Raw genomic sequence first — 22,209 nt, 5'->3', positions numbered from 1 at the left:
CGACAGTGTCATTTATTACGCACTCTCCTGTCGACTCACTACATCGCACGTGGCTCCGTGGTACATGTACAAAGTAACGAAAGGCTGCGACACTTACATTCAACGTACAGGCCTGAAACAATTCGCGGCGCACAATCCACGCGTTACACGAACATATTGCGGCGGCTTAAAGTAACCATTAAAACATCATACGGCCGAGTTTATGCCGCCTCATTCTCGGTTACTCGATAGCCACTGCTGTCGGGGCACACGGAAGCTTTATTCAGTCACGATCGAATCGCCATCGAAGGTTAATCCTCGACGCGTGTGCACAAACACACCGAAACTCATTTAGGCGCAAGAGTTCGAACCACCAGCAGCCCAGGCTCGTACGTCGAACTAAGGTTAGAGCACAGGAATCGGCCGCGACGAATTCTATCGCGATACGGACATCGCTGGAGCACCAGTCGGTATTACGAGGTGGAAATTACGATCGTTGAGGAGTGCGAACGCTGGTCGCGAGTGCGCGTAGTCGACAAAAGATGGAGAAGATGCAGAAAATTGCTAGAGGAGCACGGTGCAACTGCAGCGAGAGTTCTACGAGAGCGAGGAGAGACGACAGGTGACTGGGTAGCCGCGCCATGCGCGTTGCTCGCTCGGGCTCGGGTTAGGTCGAGCGCTCCCGCCAACGGTCGGGCGCCTCCGGCGGCGAGTGGTGGGGGGAGCAGTGTATCCGTGACGTCACATAATTAGAGTAAATACAAAGTAGTCTTGATGGGACAGCGGCGTGCGCCGCACCGTGAGTCGCTGGTCCGCGCGCGTCAAACCTATATCGTTTCGATACACGCACACCGCGTTCCCGTGTGTAGCTTGTGTCATATATCGCGCTATGTGCCGTCAGTGTGTGTGTGCCAAAGGATCCTAGATGACTGTGGGAATACTAGTGAATGACAGCCGTGCAGCAAAGAAATGGAAAAGATAGAGGTGAGTGTTGTTCGTCGAAGTTGTTACAGTCGTGTATAAATTAAAGTAAGTCGCCTGCGATGCCGGCGATCCGGTCGGATAGCTGCATCTGCGGGATTCCGCGCGTCTTTTTCGCACCGCTCTCGTGTTCATCCTCGAATTTACTTGGACTCGTGTTCTCCTCGCCACTCGTCCGTAATGCAGAAGTGACAGCGTGCTGATGAGTGGGGGGAAGGGGTGGCCAGCAGTGGGGATACGAACTTGTATAGTTAGCATCTGGCAACGAATGCAATTGTGTGTATCTTCGATGTGCCCACACTATTATACGGACTGATTACTAGTACCAATCCCCCCCTATCCCCCTTCCCCTCCACCGTTATCATCACGTCGTCTTACTCTGTTTCATTTTCATTTCTCTCTGTCAACTTTGTGACTCTGCTTTTATCTCTCTTTTTCTCTCCCACTAGCACGTTTCTTGCCCTCCCTCCTCTCTCCCTCTCTCCCCCTGTTCCTCCCTTGTTCCCTCACCCCATCGACGCTCTTCTCTCGTTCTCTCTCTTTCTCTCTTTTGCTCGCTGGTTCGTTCGTTCGTTCGTTCGTTCGTTCGTATGTTTGCTTACTCTTTCCCCCCTGTTTACATATCTCACTCGCTCCTGCTTGCTCCCTCTTTATCTCCGCGTATTTGGTCTTTCTCTCTTTCTCACACTTCTGCCAGCACACTTTGTGCCTCTTTCTCTCGCCTCCCCTCCCCTCACCCCCCCTCTCTTTCGTGTTCTTCTCTCATTCTCAGTTAGTGAGGTATTTATAGATGTGCCTTAACCCGATTTAACACAGCCACCTCGACTCGCATTGTCCTAACGACGATTTAATGAGAAATTACATCCCCCCCCCCACCCTCCCCATCCGCCGATACACACACCTTCTCCCGCCGAATTCTCGTTCGTCCCTCGGTTTTTCGATCCCACCTCCTCCTCGTTCTCCCTCTCCATTATTTTCTTTTTTTTTTCACTTTTCGAAAGCGTCTTTATTGTAGTCGAAATGGCATCGCGTCGGGAGCACGGGGGGGGGGGGGGGAATTGAAAGGAATAACACGCAACAGCCACTGTGTGTGCATCGTGTACGCGTCCGCGAGAAGTCGAATCGATAAGTGCTTCCGTTATATTATTAGGATGAAATATTACGGTGCACACTGCGTCGAATAAATAGAGCGTCGTTTGTGTTTTAAAAGAGATTTTAAGAGAGCGTGCGCTCGCTCGTTCCGCGAGCGCTGCCGTGAGAAAAAAAATTATATTTAGGAACGTTTCGTGGAAAGGATGTACAGTCCCCGACCAGAGGTTTCGCGACACTGACGTATTTATTATCGCCAGTCTTTTGTCCCATTTTTTTTTTAACGTTTACCTAATCCATCGTTATTTAGCTGGGCGTTTATCATTCCCCAAAAATAATCGAATAATCGATCCGTAGACACTGGGGACAATTCCGTTTGTTTAATTGCTGGTAATATCTTTCTTCTGCATTTCATTCTACAATTCTATCTGTTTCTCTGCCCTCCCACCTCCCTCCCGTGTGCCGACGAATTGAAAGTATACATTTGAGAATTAAATCGATAATGCGGGGTCGCGAGTCACGACTGGTAATTATATTGTATCAGTGTCGGGGCGGTGAGCGTCATTTTTGTTATCGTAACTCGACAGAGAAGTAGGTACGTAATATGCGCGAAGCGCTCGCTATTGTCTTTTCCTCATAACGAGGATACAACAAACTCCTCGTGCAGTTTTTTCCCGTCGTTCTCCCCTCCCCCCCCCCCCCCCGCGACCCCACCGTCATCCGGACGGCGGCTTAAAATATTCTCTCTGTCTCTTTTTCGAATAAAGCGTGCTTTTCCAAAGGGCTGTTTAGAGTCTCTGTAGAAATTTGTGCCTGCTCCTTTTCTCCCTTTCTCTTCTCTCCTCTGCCGCCGTCGTGCCGGTGGTCGTTGAAACGGGAAATACAAAGTGCAAGAAATGCTAGCGGCAGATGCAATAATAATCAGTGCGCCAACGAAAATTCCCATTCCCCCCTTGCGACCTCTATACCTCGAGCGTCTATGACGTAATAAAATTATATATTTATAGGACGCGATGCTATTTAGAGTATAAGCGAGGCAGGGCGAAATGATGTTTATTATGCAACATTGAATACACTCGCAAATTAAGTAAGGTTCCGCGGCAGCCTGGGCGGGGCAATAAATGTTAATTCCACGATTATATGGTCTGTATTTTTTCATGTCGAACGAATTCAGTCGCAGCTGATTACGATTTAATCGATTCGCGTACAATTGAACGTTCGAATTGCAGGATTTAATTAAACTTAAACGAGCGGCGCACTTCGAAATTTAATAATTCACCGGGCGAAAGGAAATTTTATAAACAACGCGTAGCCACCGATGCGTCGTTTATTAATTCCGCGCATAGGATTCAATAATACGTGGATAGCGATTAAAATAATGCCGCGTCCTTGTGGCCGAGCGAGTACGCCTGCGTATATACGTGTACGTACGTACGTACACGCGCTCTTGCTTTTTGCACGCGCGCGCGATCGAGCGAGCGCGATTCGAGAGTCGTAAAAAAATAGCAAAACATTTATTTTACCTTGCCTGTAATTTCCAAGGGGCGTCCCGTTCGATTCGCGCGTCAGATGTATAAAACCGCGTTATCATCGCGCGGCTTTCCATTCTGGAAATCGTCGGGACCGTGGTGCGGAAAAAATTACGCTCGAAATCGTTTCGATAAAAGATCTATTTTCGCGCTCGAGGAAAATTGCGCCACGCTCGCGGGACCGGCTGACATCGCAATATTTACGTTTAAGGACTTCAATATTATACAAATAGGCGTTTCGGAGCGAGCGAGCGAGCGCGCGCGCGCGCGCGCATGTTCGTCTCTAAAGAGATTAAACTCGGAATTCAGTTGGTCGAGCAGTAATTCACGTCGTCGATAACTTCGTCGCAGCCTTCGTACACACGGGCAAACAAAAACGCTTCTCACGGCAATCATTCCGCTCCCGGTGATTTATGTAATATAATATTCGCTCGTTGTTGTTCTTGATTCTCTTTGGTTCGTGAACGCGGCACGGATCGACCGCAAATATAGCGGCGATAAAAATAATGCTCCGTAACTGCTAGTGAGATAATTATCTCGCGATTCGTCGAGTGTTACTTCTTTTCTCGTTAGAGCTGGTTATTAATAAACCTCGTGGCCGCGCTCGCAGAACAATGTTTTCCTCGCTCTATCAAAACGATACACAAATTCGTCACGGATATAGGTCCCCGCGTACAGGGTGTAAAAAAAGTAGCGGCTGCTGCTTCCACCGACGAATCTGTACTTAGAATTCAACGGCAATTCTTTATTCGCCTTTTCTTATAAATAGCGACCGCGGTTCCACTAAATTGTAGCGTGCAAAATGATTTGCGCAAAAAGCCTTGACAGTCCTGTTTCGCACACCCAGTACATGTTGCCTCGTTCGGAAAACCGTGAGTTCTCTGCTTTACATTTGTAATTATAATTCGTTTCGAGGTTCATGCGCACACACTGTCGCGCTCGAAGGAAAACTGCTGGGGAATTATTACTTCCACGTATACAGGGTGTTCCGTAATTCTTCTGACAAGTAAACATTCGCTTATAGGGAACAGAGTTTCCCGATTTGGAATATATATTTTTAAAGTACTCGCAGTAACGAAGAAATCCTGAAAATTATATCTGCGATGGACCTATTTTACTCGTGTCGTCAATGACGTTCAATATACAAAAAGGAAAGGCCGGAGAATTTTTTAAATATTTCTTTCGGATTACTCGTAACAATTTACTTCAAAATAGTTTAGGTTAGGTTGAATAACAGTCTGTGACTGAACCTCGCCTTTGCATTTCTCTGTTTCCTTTCTCTCTTTTATTGCTTATATACTTGTGTTGTGCAATAAAGACGCTTAATAATAAGAATAATTATTTATGAAATTTATAAAAATAATTGGAACGATTAATCAATATTTAAAAAATTCTCCGGCCTCTCCTTTTTTAGTTATCTCGAAAAAGGCGATTTCTTTATTAAGAGAACTGCCTTAGGAATTTTTGTTACGCAATAACGTCATATTAGCCAATTATTCTGAAATAAGAAGTCTTTTGCCAATAACACGACTAAAATAGGTCGATCGCAGATATAATTTTCAGGATTTCTTAGTTACTATGAGTACTTTAAAACTACATATTCCAAATCGGGAAACTCTATTCCTTATAATATATTCCTTAGAATATTTACTCGCGAGGTCTTCCTCGCCCGAGGATAACTTACTTTTTGTGCTGAGGAATAATTCGGCTCTCGGTTGTATCACCACAGAATTCAGCAGACCCTGTTTTCTCTCGTCATTAATTTACTCGGTAATCGGCCGTGCATAAGATATTTCGTTACACGCGGTCGCATACTTCGCTCTGTGTTTACATGTCTCTCTCTCTCTCTCTCGCCCGTCGCAGGATGCGCGCGCGCGCACACTTGTACAGCTTGAATCAAATTTAACGAGCTGTGCCGGGACAGGTGCCCCACTGACAATAGTGATAGCGGTGATTGCGGCGGTGGTGATAGCCCCCCTTGTAACTTGCGCTAAAATAATTTCACTCCAACTCGCGGGGTAAACAAAGAAGCCAACAGCCGCGCGTAGCTTTCGCGAATACTGGGCGCTCCTTTGAAAGTGGACCTCGCAAATAAATTAACTCCCCGAATACCTTTGATATTCGTCTAAATTCCTTAACGCACTGCCTCGAAGAGCTCCCCCGCGAGCGCCACCGCCGCTGCTCGCGTTACCGCTCTTCCCTGCTAACGACATTAAAGGAAAGTACCCCGTTGCTGCGCGCCTTAATGGAATTTACTTTTGTAGCTTCGCGGAGCTCACTCGTACTTCGCAGAGTAAATTGCACCGCGAGGGCGGATCTCGAGAAACAAGTGTCTCGATTTGACGCGAACAATAGGACACGCTTCGCGGCGATATTGCTTCGCGGCGAGGGGTAGGACGGGGCGGGAGGATCCTGGGAACGTGAAATTTTTTAACGATACGCCCATCAAGCCCCTTCCCCCCGACGAGTCATTAGATCGACGCGTCCGTTTAGAGCCGTTTGATCGCGTGTGCCGGGGCACCCATTGAAATAAAGAGTCGATAAGAGGCTTTCGTTCGATCAAGATAACGCCCCGCGAACGGGGGCGGGCGGGGGGGGGGAACGGTTACGTCGAATGCAACGCGATACGGGCAACGGTGTTTAGAGGAGACACTGTTGACTATGGTAATAACGATAACTCCTCGGGCGAAAGAGGTGTGCAGGTACCTATGCAATATTAAGGGAATAAATTTGACCGGATTCTCGTTGTTTATACTCGCGATGGAAAGTTTGCAAGCCGCAGGAGAAAGTGGTGTCCCGCAATTGGATTGAACTTACAAGAATTGGAAAATTCAGCCGGGAGGAGGCGCGCGCGCGCGATGGAAAAGCGCGAGGCGGTTTTTACCGCGGACTGTATGTCATGTTAAAATTCTAATCGGCAAAATTAGTCGGGAGGGGGTACAGTCGCGTCGGAAAGTCTGGCTGACCGCGTTTTCGAGTAGGAAAGTTATGAAATCAATTCAACACAGAATCGGGCCCGCGTGCGTGTTAGGTACGTGTTGTGTCAGGTCTCTGTTATTTCTCTCCCATCTGGGAGAGCCTCTGTTCGCAATCGTTTCCACGCGAGAGCGAGTGTCTCCGAACGGGACGCGTTCGGCTTCTCCTCCCTCTTCCGCTTTAATCGGGCTCCTTATTAAATTCAGCAAATTAATTCCGAGGAGTCGCCAGGCAGAGCGAGGAAGATCGATAATTAATATCGTGGAAGTTCGAGGCTATCCTAAATAAAGGGAAATCGAATTGAATCGAGCGTGCCTAGTGGCGTCGCGTTAATCGACACAGCGCGGGGCGCGCAATTACGTTTACGTAATTAATAATGCTAATCGAGCGCCCGACAATGTTGCAGCGCTGCGCATTGTTTAAAAAAAGAAAACGACGAAGACGGGGCCGAGCGTGCACCGACGAGAATGCAGAAAATATGTGAACGGCTCGGCTGTGTGACTGTTAGAATAATTGCGGTGCTGATAGCGGCCACTGAAGCCCGTTATCGATATAATACTAATAGCCTTGTTATCGCGCGCAAGTAATGGAATAAATATTTGCCACGTAGCGTCTTGGGTGAAAAAGAAACAACGAATTACGCGCGTCCAGCATTCGTTCTATCCTAGCGGAAGAATTCGTGGCGATTTATTTGCATAATCGAAAGAAATCGTCGGAGCAATTGACCTCGTTCGAACTATCGCAATGATAGCTTATGTAGGAACAAAGGTTTAGCTGAATCGTGTCGTGTTATTGATCTCGAAGGATACGTTAAAGTAAAGAGAAAAGTGATACGATGTGTGTGTCTGTGTGTTGTAATGCCGAGTGATGAAATGTAAAAAGGTTACTTAAAATGCATTTATGCAACGCGCTTGGGGTTTTTCAAACTAATGAATATCGAACGACGAATCATGCGCATAACGAAACAGAAGTAAGGAGGAAAACTTTGCCGGTAAAAATACTTGCAGCGACAAGTAAATATTGTAACTTTAATTTCCATTAATTCGAATGTATTCCTCGAGTTAAAGGTTCCTAAAAATTTTATTCACATTAGGGGCCGCCTTTAAATTACGCGAGGGTAATTTTGCCGATATCTTCACCCTCCCTCCCCTAATATAATGATTCGTAAGATTTTTTATTCCCTCCCCTCCCTTCCTTGCGTAATATTTTTTACATTTCATTTCGTTCGGTTATTAAAATTCTTTTAAAGGTTTATTTAATTCATTTAATTCATTTAATTCGGGGAATTTAAACTATAATTACTTTTCTGGAACATTAATGACAGAATTTGTATTTATTGAAAATTAAATTAGAAAATATCGCTTAAGAAAACGTAAGAAATTCGCGATCCCCTCCGAAAGCAATATTCCTTCGGTTATCGATCGACGTTTTCGTGAGTTCAGGCGGGACAAAGTTTTGTTTTCGCTTAGGTGCTTTAATGAGCTTTCGTCGTGCGATGAGCATCGCGGATGCAACGCGTAACGCCAACATTTGCGGGTGCAGTTATCACGATTATGGTCAAGAGCATAGCAGGCAGTGCAACGAATATCGCCGTAACAGTATTACGACGACAAAGGGAAGGATAGCGATGAATATACAATCTGGCGCTCGCTAATAGATAATTTCATATAGTGCTCTCCAAATTGTTTGCCTGCAGAACTTATTCCGCGCTTATTGTCGAATAAATAGTGCCCATAGTGCGGCCTAATAATCACTCATAGGCAAGTTTGAATGGTTTAAAGGGACACGGCGTGAATTTACCTATTTAAAAAAGTAGGCTCGAAAAAACTAAAAGTACATTTTAATCATATTAGTTTTTATTTTTTCCAAACATATTTTTTATTGCTTTCATCATTACAGAGCAACTTGCTATCATTTTTAAATAACCCAATGACATTATTGCACTCAATATTCATATTAACGTGTATAAATAAATCGTTCTTTATTAAATCAAGAGTTGAAGGTGAATTTGCGAAGAATAATATTGCGTAATAATTAAATAAAGTATTTTCGCATACATTATTGCTACTCAAAAGTATAGATTACATTTACGTATAATTTATAAAGTACAGGTAGTGTTCCTTCTCGAGAATTTCTCGAGGAATTTTATAATTGCTTATTTCTTATTTCTCGAGAAACTTAAGTCTAGGAAAAATATTATAAATCTCATTTATTTTCGTGAATGAATATATGTATTACTAGTTAATCGCGAACGTATAAACACACCTACAATTTATAATACATCTTATTAATAACATTAGAACCTATATGAATTCCAATAGAAAATCACAGTACAGAAGATTCGATATTATTAACTGCTGAAGGTGTTCTTAAATTTTTATTTAAAAATTTAGAAAAATTGTATACTGAATTAAGTACCTAATGAGTTTCTTGTGGCTATTAAAGAAGAAATATAGAAAAGAGGAGATAAGACAATCGTATCCCCTATAACATTTTTCATTTAACAGATTTCAGTAACAGATTTTGCCACAAAAAAAGAAATAGATTCGCTGACGTTACGTTAGACGCATTGTGCTATTTAAAAATAAATTTTAAAACCAAAAAGTAATGTTTCGCTTTACACAAATTTTGTATTAAATAAATAAATTTACCAATTACATTCAATATCTATTTTTTCATTTACACAAGTTTTGTATAACTTAGACAGGAATAATCGTTTAGTTAAAGTTTTCTTGTGGCTTTGATAAATATTATCAACATTATTCCAAAAATATAAGTTCCATATCAAGTTCAATAACAAGAATTCTCAAGAAATATGATCTGATTTCTGATTTCTGAAGGAGCAAAAAATATCGACAAATCAGGAACACGAAGTGCAGGTAACCCCGCTTAACATACGAAATCCTGCGCGATGGAGTGATTGGATATCTCGACATAGAATTCATTGATTTCGTAGGAATCGTTTGACTTAGCTGTACCTTCGTCTCGATTGACGATAGCCCGGTGGAGCGAGGGTGATAAAATAAGCAGTGTATCCCCGGGTCTCATCTAACGTAAGACTTTTATACTCCGTACTCGTAATCGCAGCGCTCTTTGGCCGAAGCTTCTCGTTAAATCCCTCTACGTTACACGTGTCGTTTTTATTACTTAACATTGCGCGCCTCCTCCGACCGAATACCGTTCGCCACGTACTTTCGTTAACGATGCTACTTGTTAATTCCCTCGCATCCCGCCGCGACGGACGAACAATTTATTCGCCCGCGAAAGGATCATTAATATTAATCCGCGGCGAAAATAGTTGACGAAGGAAATAATAGGAGCGCGGAATAATATCGCGCGCGGGGAATTGCCGGCAACCACCGCGGCAGCTCGGCGAGATTCTGCAACTAAAGTAAAGCATGAATAACATAATACGATACATTATTCCCTTGCACCGTGCTCGCGACCTCCCTCGAATCGAGCGCATTTCGAACGTCGATAAATTTGTTGGACCCTGCGATCCAGCGTCGCGGATCGTCGTCCCATTTATCTGCGCCGCGAGGCGCCGGTTTTATTTGTTTTCTCACCGTTATTGATCAGCGCGACGTATTTTCAACAGTTCCCGATCGCGGTGCACACTAGCACCTGACCTATTTTAAATATACTCCCCGAGGCTAATCGGCGTGGCGGCGCGTGCACCGATATCAAGTCGGACCCCGCAGCAGCTGACAAATTACGCGCGCAGAGTTCGGCCCGAAAGCTCTTGATTGATAAAAACAAGGCACGTAGGGGAGAGCGCGTGCGACCGCGGCGCAACCCGAATGCACTTTTCGCCGCAGCTGCGCGCCACTCGGTTTCAGAGCGGACTGTACGCCCGAGTACACAGACGCGTTCGCGCGATTAAGTGCATTGCTTCTTTCATCTGGCTGAAAACGAAAAAGTTCGAAAACGAGTCTCGCTACAAAGAGGGAGAGAGAGAGAGAGAAGAAGAGACGCCGGTAATACACACGTACGTGGATGCGCGTGTGCCGGGACGGAGAAGTGCGCGGCCGTGTTAACTTGATTATACTTTATCTACGTGAATTACAATCGGATGTCGCTTATCTGCGGCCGTTCTTGAATGCATTATAGAATAAACAGCGAATAACGTTACAAAATCTAACGCGCGATTACGCCCGGTTTTTCGCAGCGCGACGAGGTCCCTTCCCTTATCTGGCGTGTTATCAGAGAAATTAATGAAATCTCCACTTCGATCGGTATCGGGCTGGATATTTGGACGCGGCGAGCGGCTTCGGGGCTGATGCGATTAAATATCTGGATTCGGCGTTTTATCATGGGAATTTCATTACTCACGCGTATTGATAGTTAATAGGTAACGACGCCCTCTAACTTCCGGCCTCGATAATGAGCGCGATTCGTCATTTTATGGCTCTGATAATATTCAATTGCCCGGCGAAGCGGGAATGTTAAATTATCGTAATCTAAATTGTAGCCGCCGCGGGGATATTGCTTGGAAATTTTAACTTTAAAACTGCTCGTGTTTAAACAACAACGCGATAACATTTGCGCGCCGCTATAATAATAATAGCAACGTGTTTTAACGATAATATATTAATAATAACAATTGCGGCGCAGTCGTATCGATCACTGGCTAAAAGCAACACGCGAGCCCGACCCCCCCCCCCCCCGCGCCCCTTCCCCCCGGTCGTAAATCCACTTCATACATAACTATGCAGTTTAAACAAGTTTGTTGGCGAGTTATCAAGCCGTGCGAAACACGGCACTCGATGCTAAACATCAAAGTCACGGATTCCAAAAACACGGTCGCCTTACATTTCATTATAGCTTGGTCGCAAACTTCGCGTTCTCGTTATTCGTCATCTGAATCTATACTATTATATAAAGAGAGAGCCGATTTTTATGTTCGCGCAATATTCAAGACCTATTGAACCGATCTTCCTCAAATTTTAAGACGTTACTGCTGGATACTCTAGGACGGGCATAGGCTATGTAGCATTAGGGATTGCAAACCGGTAAATCGGTAAATCGGTTTGAAGTTTCTTTTCACTGATAACGTAGTAGATGTCGACGGAATTATGCGCTACATTGATATACATCCAATTTTTACCGGTAAATTGCCAAATTTTTACCGGTAATTTGATAAATTTTACCGTTAATTTGATAAATTTTACCGGTAATTTGATAAATTACGTATTTCTCGATGTTTACCGGTAAATTGCGTATTTCTCGATATTTACCGGTAAATTACGTATTTCCCGATATTTACCGGTAAATTACGTATTTCTCGATATTTACCGGTAAATTACGTATTTCCCGATATTTACCGGTAAATTACGTATTTCTCGATATTTACCGGTAAATTACGTATTTCCCGATATTTACCGGTAAATTACGTATTTCTCGATATTTATCGGTAAATTACGTATTTCCCGATATTTTCCGGTAAATTACGTATTTCTCGATATTTACCGGTAAATTACGTATTTCTCGATATTTGCCGGTAGATCGCGAGAAACAGTAGCGCATATATGTACCGCATAATTCCGTCGATATCTACTACGTTATCAGTTAAAAAAAAAGCTTCAAACCGATTTACCGATTTACCGGTTTGCAATCCCTATCTAGCATGTCTAAAAAACGCGTTATTAATATGGCACGAAGAAGCGCCTGGTATATGCCGCGCTGGAGAAAAAGTAAATCTCCCAAAGGAGAGAATGTTAACTTTTTCCGAAATATTACGAAGAAATTAACCTTTTTTTCTTCAAAATACTTAATTTCCTTAAAAGATGTTAATTCTAATAAACACGAAGCAGTCGCGCTATCTCGGGCGAAGCCGACACGGGGGACGCTAGTAAAAAATAATTTAATCCCTTACTTAATCTACGACTCTAATATTTGCTAAGTCAGATTTACACAGTGCAAATGATGAGACGCCGACTTAAAAAATACGAGAGTCGTAGATTAAATTATCTTTTACTCTTTAGTGCATTTTTATTTTTTTTGGAGTCGGTTTTAATTTTTTTTATCTTTTGTCTCTTTTAGTTTTACATATATTAACGCAACATGCTTAGGAGATACGCGTGTACGTACATAACACAATAATAATTAGGTGACAATAGTCTTTATTGTTAACAAGAACTGGGGGAAATATTGGGCCAATATTGATGCAGCGTAGGATGGGACACCACCGCCGTCTTTCGAATAAAAAAAGGATTATCAAAATCGGTCCATATGCTGAGGAGTTACGCGGTGACAAACATAAAAAAAATAAATAAAAAAAATACACACGGGTCGAATTTATAACCTCCTGCTTTTTCAAGTCGGTTAAAAAGAAAGGAGAGTGGAAAAGTAGGGTGCGCGCAGCGTTGCGTCCGTCCGTCGGCTCCTAATTCTCTCGTCACTCGATTCGCGAGTGTTCGGTAAGTGAGCGTACTCGCGTATAAACTTTGCGCATCCTTGACACAAATTATCGAGCCGTAATGAAACAAAGCGCGCTCAAAACTCGCGCCGTCAAAATCGCTTAGAACACACAGTTACCCATCCATTTTCGTATAGATATTCCGCTCACAGTCCTCGCATTATTCCCCTGTAATTCGTCCTTTAAACCAGCGAAGTGCACTCCGCTAAAGTTTATCCATCCTTGACACGAATGGTCGAACCGTAATCAAATGTACGCTTCGGAATGGTCACCGCAAAAACCTAATTGCCCTCAATTTTACATAAACGTCCCCCATTCGGCTCCTCGCGCAAATTAACCGTGGATATTCGCGTTAACCACTTCGATACCATCAGTCATAACCGTGAGTAATTTCTGCTTCTTTCTCCGCTCGGCTTCGCCGAGAACAGTTCGACGGAGCTATTACCTCGTGTCCACGAATAATTAATCGCATCACAAATTTCCTTATTGCTAAATAATACAAGGGGCCCTGGCAACCTACCCCCAAAAAAGGGGCTTTGCAACAATTAAAGAAAACTGAATTTTATTCTTTAAATCAATTTTTATAACCACCTAATGCGTTTCATTGAATTTGCATTGAAAATATTTTTATCCGTTCAACTCAGCTGTCCCCAAGATTAAATCCTGAGCGAGCCACCGGCGAGAACGAATACCTAATGGCACCGAGCGAAATTTTCAATCAATTCTTGCGAATTTACTCGTTCCCCGAATAAACAGAATTCCACGCACGCGACCGACGCGCATTTTGTACATCTTATTTTAATTAAAGCTGGCTTGTTTCTTTGCTATCGGTATGCGAACTTATGGATCACCGGTTAGGTCGTCGCTGCGTTTGTGTGTCCGCGCGCGCGCGCGCAGGCTAATTGGACCGCATTTTATTAACGTTTTCGGGTCGAGCAACTCGGCGACACGCCTGGAGCGTTACGCAAACGCGAACAGCCGCGAGTACGCGCGGATCATCGATCTTGGCGCGATGATAAATCCATCAGCGTCGATTACGACTGGACGATACAGCGCGATATGTTAATGCACGGAGATTCTGCGTTTCCCATTGGTAGTGTGCCAAGACACCGAGCGGGTTCTAGTGCCTCGAATCCGCAGAGTCGCTTGTGAAAGTGTTCGAACGCTCGCAATCTCAGAATCGCTGCTCGCTTTGCTTCCTTCATTCATCCGACGAGGGGAGATCTAGACCTGGACCTGGCTCAAATCCTGGGGTCCGATGAACGAGAACAAAGGACGCGTGACTAATCATTTCTTTAGCAGCAACTACTGCAAATCTTGGGATTTCAGGGTCACCGGGGACTGCGCAGTCAAATCGCACGAAGATCAAGTATTTTTTTGCGAATTAATTACAAGGAGATGAATACTAATTGTGGCTAGTACTGTTGGGCAATGTTTGTTAATACAATAAACTGTAAACAAATTTTTTTTTGCGAACTGTATATATTTATATGACGGCGCCACAGTTGTCTGATGCGTAGGCGTTTTGTCTGTGTTGTTTCCCTGATTGTGAAAGAACCGAGGTTCGGATCGACTTCAAATTTTTACAGCATCTTCCAAGTATATTCCTTTCCGAGGTGTACCTCGGCATTAAAGTGTAAAAGCTCTAGTTTTCGAGATAAAAAAAAAACCGTCATCTGTGCACCCTGAAAATCGACATTTACCGTACAAAGCGCCTTCTCCTAGTCGTCGTTTTAATAATTTTGGTCCAATTCTGTTTTCCGAGGTTCATACTGAAATTACGGGTTCTAGGAGAAACATATTCCAAGGAAACCCTTGTATCTTTATTTTCAAGCTCAATATCGTGGCAGAACCAAAGACACTTTTTCTAAGACACTGTCTAATCAACCTCGTCTAGCGCCATTTGTAAAATAGATATCTAGGCAAGAAAAAATATTCTTTTACTCCGCGTGATAATAAGAAACCTTGCGTAGAAGGAAAAGTCTCTGCTGGCTTTCATCTCCTTGTAATTAATTCGCAAAAAGTACTTGATGTGTTCGAGGGATTTGACTGCTTGATCCGTTTAATCGTGAGGTGCTTTTCACTTCGATACACGCGACGATAGTAACAGAGAGCGAAGCTATTCCTCGAGGCGCGTGTCAATCTTCAGAAGCCATTATTAACACGTAATTACGGCCCCCCGATCAAACGAGCAGGCTTATCAGTGTTTACATCGAACACAGGCGACAATAGTTTGCATCGTTAACTCCAAACGCGTTTCCAGCTTTTACACAGCCCAGCATTAGCGATAAAACTATCGTAAATGCCATCCGCGTTATCAGATCCTCTTCTCGTCTTGCCCGCAGGATCTTGATACCCGCTGTAGTTACAACGTCCCCTCGATAACTCGTTCGATGTACATATTCCACTTATTAATCACCCTAATCGCGGGTTTCTCTTTTTCAAAAAAAATTCGACCGTCCGCCGTTTGATTTAGCCGTCTCCCTGCATGACGTTCCCCCTAATTCTGTCGTTCTCTGGCTTCTCGCCCCTCGCTACCCTCTCCAGACTTCTTCAGCAGGTTTCAGTCCGCCAGGTAGACGCCGGTGAACGTAGCCTAGCGTTCGCGAGTGGCAAAAAGTAATTGGCAGTAAATTTTCTCGGGCCCCGGAGTCTTTGTGCGTCTCGTTGACACTTCCATGATCCACGCTGGCGAACGCTCGCTTCTTAACCCTTCGCGGTCGTAATATCATTTGCAAGGAAGCGCCGTGCCCAGGGGTGACCGACGGAGCGGATAAATTGATAACTTTTCATTGCTCGGTATAACTTTTCGACTCACAAGTGGAGGACACCGTGCGGTAGACATCGATTTCGATGAGCCTTGGCACGATGGATCTATGTCGAATATAAGTAAATAGGTGCCCAAGCGTTTCTAATTGTTAGAATATAATGTTTATTTATTTAAGAAAATAAAAGTTACACAGTCGATCGTCAGTATAATAATAATAAGAACTGCGTAATACTTAAACTAAAAGTAATGGAAAGAATAGTCTTTAGCGCGATGCAAGTTAACCGTTTGGAGGGTTTTCTCGGACTGAGAAGCACAGGGGTCGAGAAGACCGTTTTCCCCTCTTTCGGGTCTCCTGCGACGAAAGAAAGGAAAACTCACAAGTCACCGGGTCCCCAAAGTCCCTGACACTCCAACTCCAGGAAACAGTCCATCGTTGTACACATTCCAACACTAATGATAGAGATATTTACATGTAAATTATTAAAAATTTCATAGTGGCCGTGGGGTTTTAGTGGGTAAAAATCCCACAACTACCCTGGCGCCCGTGGGGATTCCCCTCTGGAGGAGTCGGGGTGCCTTTTCAAGATTTCCCCAAGTAAAAAAAAATTTATAAAAAATTATTATTTTTATTTTTAACATTAAGATATCATGAAAAGGCACCCTGGCGCCTCCAGAAGGGAATTTCCCGCAGGCGCCTGGGTAGTTGTGGGATTTTTACCCACTAAAACCCCACGGCCACTATGAAATTTTTAATTATTTTATATCTCTATTATTAAGGGCCATTGGCAGAAACGCTCGGACACCTATTTACTCATTTTCGACATAGATCCATCGCGCCAAGGCTTATCGAAATCGATGTCTACCACATGGTGTCCTCCCCTTGTCAGTCCGAAGCTCGTGCATTCCGCGGCAGAATTTCTGCGCGGGAAGCTCCGTCCAGTCAAGATGAAATTAAAAATGGCCCTGCTACGGTTTCTGGTACCTTTAGGCGTGATTCGAGGCTGATACGGGAACCGATGCGCTGTGTTTCCCATTGCGTTGGGACGGTTCGATTATGCAAGCGATCGGGGCGCCGGGGAGAGAGTGGGCGCGAGCCTGTCATTGTCGATCAGGCGTGATCGACTTGTTTCCGTGATCACGGCTTTATTAGGTACTCTCTTTTCCCCCGTGGAACGGGAAACGTAAGGTGAAGATGCATTATCGAGCGACAGGGATTTGATTGTTTGACTGTTTGGATACGCGTGAAATGATAAGATAGGGGGACGTATCCGTGGAATTTGTCGAGCGGAGGATACGTGTGCTGACGAAATGCAAATGTTTGCCCTTTTATTCTGTTCTTTAACCTTGTTTGTGAACACTGCTGGGTAGGCTGATAAACTGATATTACGGGGCGCATGTAAATTGAAACGTAGAAGGGGGGGAGGAGAGCATCGACAGAGGTCGCTTCGAGATTATCGATCTAATTGCACGTGCACGGTGTACCGGAGGCTTGTCTTTGACGCGCACCGCGGGTTTTAACAATTTTTCCAGAACGTTTCAAGGCCCGAAGGGCTAAGAGCCGCGGTTGATGCGTTCGTTAAGAGGCGTGGGCACGTCGCGAATGCGTGAAGAGGGATTCGAAGCAGCCTCCTAACCGGGTCAAGCAGAAAACGCTACGGCCAGCAACAATAAGTCTCGTTTACGAGCAGACAACAAAGATATCCGGTCTCTCCTCTCGAAAACTTCCTGGACCGTCGAGCAGCCTCTATGTGGTCACGCGAGCAAGGTCTAACTGCTTTCTTAGCTCGATAAATTGGCCGACATCGTGGCCGAGGTTTGCTGGCATCAGGCGAACCGTGCACGCGTCGCTTCGTCGCGATTTTGATGAATGAAAGTGGCGACCGCTTCCTCTCGCACTTTGACACCCGAGCTTTCCCTCCGTCAAGTTTTCGGCAGCTTTTTTGCGGTGAAATTTTTTCTAGTGCCCCCTCCACTCGACGGGCCGATAGATTGATTGGCAAGGAATAAAATTTGGACGCCACTCGAGGCGATGGGTAGTTTGATCGTCCGTCGAGATCGGCGACATGATTTGTTGGAATATAGGGGAACCGATGGCTGATAGGAGCCGGTTGATTTTTCGATGGAACCGGCGATGAAGCTTTGCTTCTGAATCGATTCTGCGAGTAAACAAAAATTTCTGCTCGTTGCTTCGTTGCGAAAAAAACGTCGAAACGCTGACAGACGCGCCGGGGATGCTGAGTATTCTCCGACCGGGATCTTTCGCTTCATTTTCAGTAGGAAATATTTGCCCAACTTTTTCCTGCAACTTGCGAGGAGAAGTTTGCCACGCTCCGCGAATTCCGCGCTCCTCCCTGCCGTCGCTGTGCTGTTAATTTTCGGGAAATACGCAGCGAATGAAATTCGTCTTGATTTTTATTTAGCCGCGAATTTTCTAATCGAGGCACGCGAGACAATTCCTCGGTCTCGCCGATCTTCTAACTGTTCTGTCACCGGATAAGAAAGAAGCGCGTTGTGCGCGGGGCACCGGTAAAAACTGCTCGTTTAAACAGCTGCCCTTACCAACGACATTTGTCGCGTAGATAAAAAGATTAGGACGATATCCGAATCGCATCGCGTTAGAAGAAACGTACTTCTTCGTTCTCCCGTGAAAACCGGCTGGGAGAAAATTCTGACACCCTCGGTGATTCGTCGAGAGCGACGTATCGGCTTTGAGAAATATAATTTACAATTTGAATGTAACATCTCGTCGCGGCTGATATCCAAAGTTAATTCCTCCTCGTTTTTACACGGCGGTTCGAGCGGCCCATGAATCATAAGCCGCTTGAACTTTTATAAAAGCGTTTTCGCCGTGCTTTATTTAGACACGGGCTTGGTGTCCCTGATAGGTCTCTGATGTTTCCCTGGCTGGTATTTTTATTTATACAACAAACGAAATAACTTCAGCTGACGGCCGTCCCGTAATTTCAGCCCGGTGCCTGGGCGTGTAACTCGAATCGCGATTGAAAAACCAATTTGTATTGTAATTCCGTCGCAGCGACAGCTGTTACGCCGGAAATCGCTCGGAAGTGTCGTGAATCGAAATTTAAAAAAAAAAAAACACACACACAAAGCGCAGCTCGAGGAGCCATTAGTTACCCGGGTGTCGCGCGAGAGTCGCGCGAAAGCGATGCGTTCCTCGTTAATTAACCGAGAATCACAGCGATTTGGTATTTTGATTTCTCGGCCGGGGATACTCGGAACGCCAGCGGCCGAGCACGCGTGAAAGGATGGCTGTTACGAAAAATTGGGACAGCATTTCTGCTGGTTCTCGAGTCGTTGAAAAGCGGACGTCGGCGGCGAGGGGGTGGAAGCAAGCCGTGGAAAAATTAGACGGACGATTATCGCTTTCGAATTCGTTCGAACTCGGCGAGTAGAGGGGCGAGGCAGTGGAACATTTCGAAATCTTTGATCGTAGAGGTTTCGATCGGCCGGCATAAACAAATCCCGAGCGCAAAGTGTCAATCGGCCGCGCGACAAATCGGCAGCCGTGCAGAACGAAAGATTACGGTCCCGCCGAGTGAATCCAACGTTTTTCCCTTTTTTTTTTTATTTTCGTCACGCCGGCCCCGTCTATTATCGATTCTCTTGCGAAGGGTTTGCAACTATGAGCGCTGGGGTTGCTCCTTTTTTTTTATCCAACTCCAGCCGCGTGCTAACCGATCGGAATCAATTCGCTATCCAAGTATTATCACCTCGGAGTGTCGTTTGCCGTTGAAAAGCGACTGTTATTTCGTTTGACTCGGCCCGGCAACGAGAACCGATCGGAATAGGGGCTGCTAGCGAGGTCTCCTTGGGCTTTAAGTCCTTTTCCAGCACTGTGGCGGACTTGCGGCACTCGCGGAAGCACTCTTGACCCTGTCCCATGCTGTCAGGCGTGTACAGAAGCAATTTTTACTCGGTTGTTGCCGCGATCAAGCTCTGCTCGCAATTCTGCCCGGGCGGGGGGTGGAGGCGACGGCGGAATGGATTCAAAACTCGATAGAGAGGTGCGACGTAATTACTGCTGGGAATTGGGCAAATGGAAAATGCATTCTATTATTGTGGCAGCTCGCTGCGAAGGGGAAATGATTGCGTAACAGACGTATTTGCCAGTTTAGCTCCACCTTCTTTTACGCTTGCACGCGATGCAGCTGTAAATTTTCCATCGTGCCCCTCGAGGAATCTTTCGGAAAGACTATTTTCGCTGTTCCCCGACGATTGTTCTGACAATGAGACGCGTAAGGGTGAATGAGATACAAGCGGGCGCCTCCGTTCGAAGAAATTCATTAAAAGCCGCGGGCTGAGTTAATATTAATGAGCTGTTAATGATCGTTATTGCCTGTCGACGCTTCCCCCCTCTTATTTTTCGTCATTTGCAACGTGCTCGCTCTCCACTGTTTCGAGCAAGAGTTTCTGATCGACGAGAAAGTTTTAATTAACCCGCATTCCGCGTAATTGTGACGTTTCTTTCGCTCGGTATTTCGGCGGCCCCGAAATGCTGTTCTAATTACGCGATACTATTTATTACGACAAATCGGATGCTCGTGATCTAGTTGCATGCGATTACAGCCTCGTTAAATTCATTGTATTCCAGACTCGCCGAGCGACACGCGAAATAAAAATATGCGCCGGGAACGGAGCTAATATTTTAATTAATTACACGCCCGTGCGCAGCTTAAGAGGCCATTCTGCTTTGCCCGTCGAAAAAGAGGCCTGTTTTCATGATTTTTTTCAGGATACTGTTCTTTTTTCCGTGTTAAATATTTATTATTCCTCGCTGTATAGAATTGTACATTTCATATCTCCACGATATAATTACAAATGTGTGGATTTAAGGAGCAAACATTGCGATTTAAATCCACACGTTTTCTATAATATTTTGGAAACATGAAAAATACGATTCTACGCAGCGAGGAATAATAAACATTTAACCAAAAATAAATCGAAAATCCGTGCATTAAGGGGTTATGCCTACCTGCGAGGTCCGAAGAAACATGTGTATTCGGGAATTTTTGGTGGGAAAACTTGATGGCTTTTTTTAATCGAACCTTTATGTATTCGAAAGTGTACACGTTAAACTACTTGTAGTAATTTTTGCGATGGAAAATATAGATAAATAAAAGAAATATCAGCACTCTCTCGACAGCGATCCTTGATTCACTAGTTTGCGGTGACCACCCTAATTTTGACCTGGTTTATTCGAAATAAAAGTTCCGCGGGGATTTAGTTGGAAGAAAACGAATGTCCATCGGCAAAGTAGAACGGACCCTTAATAAATAGGCTCGATCGCCATTCGTTCTATCGCGCAAACTCTCGTCAAGTTTTACAAGCTGAGAAACACAGCGGCGCGCTGCGAATTGTTAAAACGTCCATTTATCTCGGCAAAGCCCGGGGAATTTCCCATTAATCGAGCAAACAGACACGTCCGAATAGACAGGCGAGCAATAACCGTCATTGAAATTTTCTTTTCGACGGCAAGTGATCGGGGAACCTGTTTCTCAGCAGTAACGTGCAACACCGATTTCCCCAGGTGTCTCGCGATTATGTTAGAGGTCGGGACACGGGCTCTACCCAGCTACAGGCTCTTTAAATAATACTCTCCCCGATGGACGATAGCGACGGCTCGCAGGCCAGGCCACGGGCAGGTGAATCGTTCGCGATCGATCGTGGCAATCGATGATCCTAAGCGAAGGAAACCTCTCACGACCCTTCCCTCGTTAAATCGCGTGGCGCAGGGTTATCCGCGCGATAGCGTTTATTAACTATACGCCTTAACGAACTATATACACTGCCGATCAAAAGTCTGTACAGGCTCCTCTGTGCTTCCTCACCGCGACAAGCGAGTTCTACGGGCTATGAATTCAAAGCCCCGTCGAAAGAGACTCGCAGAGCTTTATTGGCGCACCTCGGGGCTTAATCTTGAAACGATAACGCGACAAAAATGGCACCTCCCGCGACGGGAAGCCGACTCGTAAACCGCGATGGTGAATTGTTAATTTCCCCGACGTTGTTTTGCGAAAACAAACCCGACAATTAATTCGCTGGGCGCGGGAGCTCGGGGCTCGTTAAAAGTAAAATCTAGCTTTCCAACGGAGGAATCGGGATTTTCGCGGGCGTTACGCCGCGAATGCAAAACGGACGTCTCGCAGGGCGCGCTTCATTTTTGTTTAGCCGAAAGCTGGTTAATTTCCTTGGATCCTCGGCTCGCCGGAGACTCGGGCCGTTATTCGAGAATGTCGTCCCGTTTCATCGTAAATTCTATTTCCACGGGCTCCTCGCTGCTCACTTTGCTTCGATGAAATTTTTAGGACACTGCGAGATAACCTGTAACTTCTGGAGTCAGATCGCTCTGATCGAGTATTCTCGAGAGCCCCGGCGAAATAAAGCCGGGAATATTATTCAAATATCAAATACGCTTCAGCTGTAATCGCGTTCCCGTTGATGAGCTT

General features: G+C 45.0%; 1 protein-coding gene across 2 annotated transcripts in view; it reads left to right on the top strand.

Annotated features, from left to right (window-relative positions):
• The first annotated feature begins 149 nt into the window (after window positions 1–149).
• The window catches only part of LOC143375803 (uncharacterized), a 147,148-nt gene continuing 125,088 nt past the window's right edge, over window positions 150–22,209 (top strand). For both annotated transcript variants that reach the window (XM_076825284.1, XM_076825285.1), the window contains exon 1: window positions 150–963. In XM_076825284.1, the coding sequence (XP_076681399.1) occupies window positions 949–963 (15 nt within the window). In that variant the 5' untranslated portion in view covers window positions 150–948. The remainder of the gene's footprint in view (window positions 964–22,209) is intronic.

This window comes from Andrena cerasifolii, chromosome 13 (genome assembly GCF_050908995.1).
Source record: "Andrena cerasifolii isolate SP2316 chromosome 13, iyAndCera1_principal, whole genome shotgun sequence".
NCBI classification, from domain to species: Eukaryota; Metazoa; Arthropoda; class Insecta; order Hymenoptera; family Andrenidae; genus Andrena; species Andrena cerasifolii.
Note: the sequence above shows the minus strand (reverse complement) of the source record. Positions and strands in the feature narration are given on the sequence as shown.